This window comes from Megascapheus bottae, chromosome 28, assembly GCF_031878675.1.
Source record: "Megascapheus bottae isolate mThoBot1 chromosome 28, mThoBot2.hap1, whole genome shotgun sequence".
Lineage (NCBI taxonomy): Eukaryota > Metazoa > Chordata > Mammalia > Rodentia > Geomyidae > Megascapheus > Megascapheus bottae.
Window position 1 is genome coordinate 14473853 of NC_143536.1, and position 4616 is coordinate 14478468.

At 47.7% G+C, this 4616-nt stretch overlaps 1 protein-coding gene across 1 annotated transcript; it reads right to left on the minus strand.

The window, feature by feature from the left end:
• Positions 1-2519: 2519 nt before the first annotated feature.
• Positions 2520-3995, minus strand: Babam1 (BRISC and BRCA1 A complex member 1). Its single transcript, XM_090320157.1, has one exon. The coding sequence runs from the start codon at positions 3883-3885 to the stop codon at positions 2884-2886; it is 1002 nt and encodes a 333-aa protein (XP_090176283.1). The 5' UTR covers positions 3886-3995; the 3' UTR covers positions 2520-2883.
• Positions 3996-4616: the final 621 nt, after the last annotated feature.

The window sequence follows — 4616 nt, forward strand, 5'->3', positions numbered from 1 at the left end:
ACCTCTTATTTTCCTGTCTGTGAGGATGGTGACAATCCCTTTGTAGGGTGAGGATGAGGACTGAATTATATGTGGAAGTGGTGGCTATTTTTTTTTCACTCCATCTCTGAAATTCTAGGGTATATTGCACAAACCAAACATTAATTATTCCACCCCTATGTAGGCCTTTTTTTTTTTTTTTTTTTTTTTTTGCCAGTCCTGGGGCTTGGACTCAGGGCCTTGCAACTGTTCTTCAACACTTTTTGCTGAAGGCTAGTGCTCTGCCACTTGAGCAACAGCATCACTCCTGGTTTTTTCTGTGTGTGTGGTACTGAAGAATTGAACTTAGGGCTTTGTGCATGCTAGCCAAGCGTTCTGTCACTAGGCTACACTCTTGGCCCCTAGGCCTCTTCTTTTTTATCAGAGAGAAGGTTGCTATCTGCCAGTAAACTGCAGAAGTGCTAAAACAGAGGGCTATAAGAGAAAAAGATACATCCTACCAAGCAGAGCTCTGCCTACGTGGTCAACACGTGCTTTTCTTCATGGTAGTTTATTTTTCTTTAATTTCCCTCTATATACATTTTTTTTTGTTCGGTTTTGCCAGTCCTCGGCCTTGAACTCAGGGCCTGAGCACTGTCCTTGGGCTTTCTCAAGGCTAGAGCTCTACCACTTGAGCCATAGTACCACTCCCAGCTTTTTTCTATGTATGTGGTACCGAGGAATTGAACCCTAGTCTTTGTGCATGCTAGGCAAGCACTCTACTACTAGGCCAAACTCCTGGCATCCCTCTATGTATATTTTTGAAGAATTAATACTTGATTGTGGAAGTGGCACTGTGGTAGAATGCTAGTCTTGAGCTGAAGAAATGATGGACAGCGGCCAGGACCAGAGTTCAAGCCCCAGGACTAACAAAAACAAACAAAAAGAATATCCATGAAAAGTGGCACTGTGGCTCAAGTAGTAGAGTGAGAATCTTGAGTTAAAGAGCTCTGGCTCAGGCCCAGAGCTCAAGCCCCACCACTGGCCAAAAAAAAAAAATTAATTTACTTGTTATTATAAAGATGTACAGAAGGTTACGTGAGTCAGGTAATGAGTATATTTCCTTTCATCGTGTCTTCTAACATGTACCTTTGTATGTGTGTGTGTGGGGGGGAACAAGGTATAACTTATATATACCTTATATATACCTTATTATATATATATATATATATAATGTTGAGCATTTGAGAATTATGTGTAATTCATACATAGTATGTGTAGGGGCAAGATCAAGGTAACTTCTTAGAAATTAGTCTTCTGGGTCAGGAATTTGGCCTAGTGGTAGAGTGCTTGCCTAGCAAGCACAAAGCGCTGGGTTAGATTCTTCAGTCCCATCCACACAGAAAAAGCTGGTTGAACTCTAGCCTTGAGAAAGCCCAAGGACAGTACTCAGTTCCTGAGTTCAAGCCCCAGGACTAGCAAAAAAAGAAAGAAAAAAAAATTAGTCTTCTACCCCTTGCTCTCAACTTGATGCCCAAATATGTCACTAGAACACTTGAAATGACCTCTTCCTTTATGCTAACTGCCCGAAGACAGCAGTACCTCCTCCTGCCCCTGGTGGGCAGGGACTACATCTCCTACACCGTAGAAATGTCCCTTGAAAGTCATGTGGACACCTCTAACTCTGTATGTCGAGAAGTCACTTCATCCTAAGGATTGCTGTCACCATCTACTACCCAAGTGCTCGTGACAGACACCTAGAACTGCCTCCACCCACTTCCCCTGACCCTGCCCATCCACCTTCTCCTTATACCTTCAAATCCTCTTTAAAGAGGGCCATACAGGGGGCTGGGAGTTTGGCCTAGTGGTTAAAGTGCTTGCCTAGCATGCATGAAGACCGGGGTTCCATTCCTCGGTACCACATATAGAAAAAAGCCGGAAGTGGTGCTGAGGCTCAAGTGGTAGAGCTCTAGCCTTGAGGAAGTCCAAGGACAGTGTGCAGGCCCTGAGCTCAAGCCCAGGACTGGCAAAAAAAAAAAAAAAAAAGAGGGCCATATAATTTGTCCATGTTATGACAGCTATAGAGTAACCTTGGACAACAGGTAAGCGCCAGGATGTCTGACTTGATGGCACATGACCAGAGACCATCAGGCACTGCTGTTGTAACCAAACATTCAACATGGCCTAAATGTGCACCAAAGGGGCAAACTCTCACTCAAGTGTTTGAAAAAACTGTCCCTGAATAAGTTTAGAAGAATTTACTAGGAAAAATAATGTAGGAAATCGGGCCGGGAGTTTGGCCTAGTGGTTAAAGTGCTTGCCTAGCATGAGCGAAGATCCAGGTTCGATTCCTTGGTACCACATACATACAAAAAAGCTGGAAGTGGTGCTGAGGCTCAAGTGGTAGAGCTCTAGCCTTGAGAAAGTCCAAGGACAGTGCTCAGGCCCTGAGCTCAAGCCCAGAACTGGCAAAAAAAAAAAAAAAAAAAAAAAAAACAAATAATGTAGGAAATCTACATAATTAGAAACATTTTTAAATGATTTCAAATGACAAAAGCAAATACTAGCCTTGTGTTTTTCAAACTTTTAATTTTTTGAGATACTCAAGATATATGTACGTATACATATACATATACACATACATATATATGTATATAAAACGAAAACACACCGGGAGAAACAAGAACTATTACTGACAAACTTGGAGTGAGTGTGGCCTGGGGGATGGGGGGGAATGGGGGTTAGGAGTCCCCAGAGGCCTCCTGGAATCCTGGATTTCATTTCAGGACCTCCCTCCCGGCCCCCACCCCCAGGCATTCTGAGTGCCTCATGGAACATGTAGGGAGAGAGGATCTCTTCAAGAGTTCAAGAAGTGGAACTTCAGAACTAGGGTCGAAAGTACAAGAAGGACGAATTCAGGGAGGTTCAGACGGTAGCCTCGCCCTCACCAGTACCTTCCTCCTCCTCCTCCAGCAAGCTGTAGGAGGCATGACTCTGGCAGGGTCGCTGAAGAGGATGCGCTAACAGCTTCGCCATGCAGTTGTGCAACTCCAGGGCCGGCCCAGCTAGGGGCACTTCGTATTTGTAACTGGTACCCTTGGTATCCAGGCTGCCCATGAAGGCAGACATGTCCTTCCAACTCATCTCGTCCTCCCTCTCGTCGGTGCCGTTATGGATGTACACCACGTCGAAGAAGAAATAGGGGCACTGGAACATTTTCTTCATGGGCTCGGTCAGGGCGAACTGAGGCTGGCAGGGTGGGCGGCTGTAGACGAGGATGGTGCGGACCACGTAAGGAGGCGGAATGGTCTGCACATTCTCGGTGACGGGCAGCTCGGTCTTCTGCTGGATGAGGCTGAGGAGGCCCTCCAGGTTGAACGTGGAGCAGGACGCCGTCTCCAGGTCGTAGAGGCAGCTGCAGAGCTCGCGGGGGTCGGAGGTCAGGCCCGAGAGCCAGGCCGAGTCGTCGTTCACCACCACCAGCGCGAACTCGTGGCCCTTGTCGATCTTGTGCTTGGTGCGCACGAACATCTCGATCATTTTCTGGGAGACGTTGAGGGCGTTGGTCTTGGAGCCGTTGAACGACTCCAGCTTCGGCAGCGACATTTCCTCTGACAGGTCCAGGCAGATGATCACCTTCTCCGGACAGTTGACCCTTGGTGTGCGAATCTGGACCTCCGGGGCTGGGGGGGGTACGGGCCAGGGCTTGGGACCCAGTCCTGCTGGATTGGGGGTCCCATCCTCGGCACTGGCCGCCTCACCTTCACCCTCACTGCGGCTGCCGACACTGGCCTGGGCCCCGAGGCCCCGGTCCTCGGCCCCCTCAGGGTTGGAGCGCGTTCGGGGGCGTGGCTCCGCAGACTGCTCTTCCTCCTCTCCCTCTTCTTCCTCCTCTTCGGTATGAATGCTGGGCTCTGCCACTTCCATGACTGCCGAGTTGCTGGACCGAGCAGGGAATGTGGAAGTCAGGATACTCTGGTAACCAAACGGCAGCCAGAGTTTCTCTAGGAAGTCGCCATCTTTGAACCGGAAGTTGTACGTGCGTCGCAACGCCTCCTGGGAAATGTAGTTCGGCGCGCTCTCAGGACGCACACGCTCCCCATGAAGCCAGCAGGCTGGAGAGGACTTGGAAGTTTGTTTTGTTTGATTGTGCTGGTCCCGGGGCTTGAAGTTAGGGTCTGGGGATTGTTGTGCTCAAAGCTAGCACTCTACTACTTTAGCCAATGCTCCATTTCCAGGTTTGGGGGTGGTTACTTGAAGTGGCATGGACTTTTCCTGCACAGGCTGGCTTTGAACTGCAGTCCTCAGATCTAAATAAGTTTTCTGAGTTGCTAGGATTACAAGCATGAGCCAACAGTGCGCAGCAAGTTTTTTGGTTTGGGGTTTTTTCTTATACTTTATTGTCAGGGTGATGTATAGAGTAACCTATGTTACATGTAACCTATGTTACATACAGCAGATAGTGGGTACATTATTTCTTGAACATTGATTCCCCTTCCCATGTTTTTCTCCCATGTTCCCTCCTCCCACACCCTCCCAATCATCTTGTTTTTCCGCTTCCCTTTCTTATTTCAAATACACAAATAAACGTATATACAATATACCAGGTACCAAAGTCAAATACAGTAACAACATGAGATAAACTATAAGGGGGGAAA

Excerpts from the sequence above, each read along its gene's own strand:
- Babam1 (XM_090320157.1), bottom strand. The coding sequence starts at position 3,885 with ATGGAAGTGGCAGAGCCCAGCATTCATACCGAAGAGGAGGAAGAAGAG.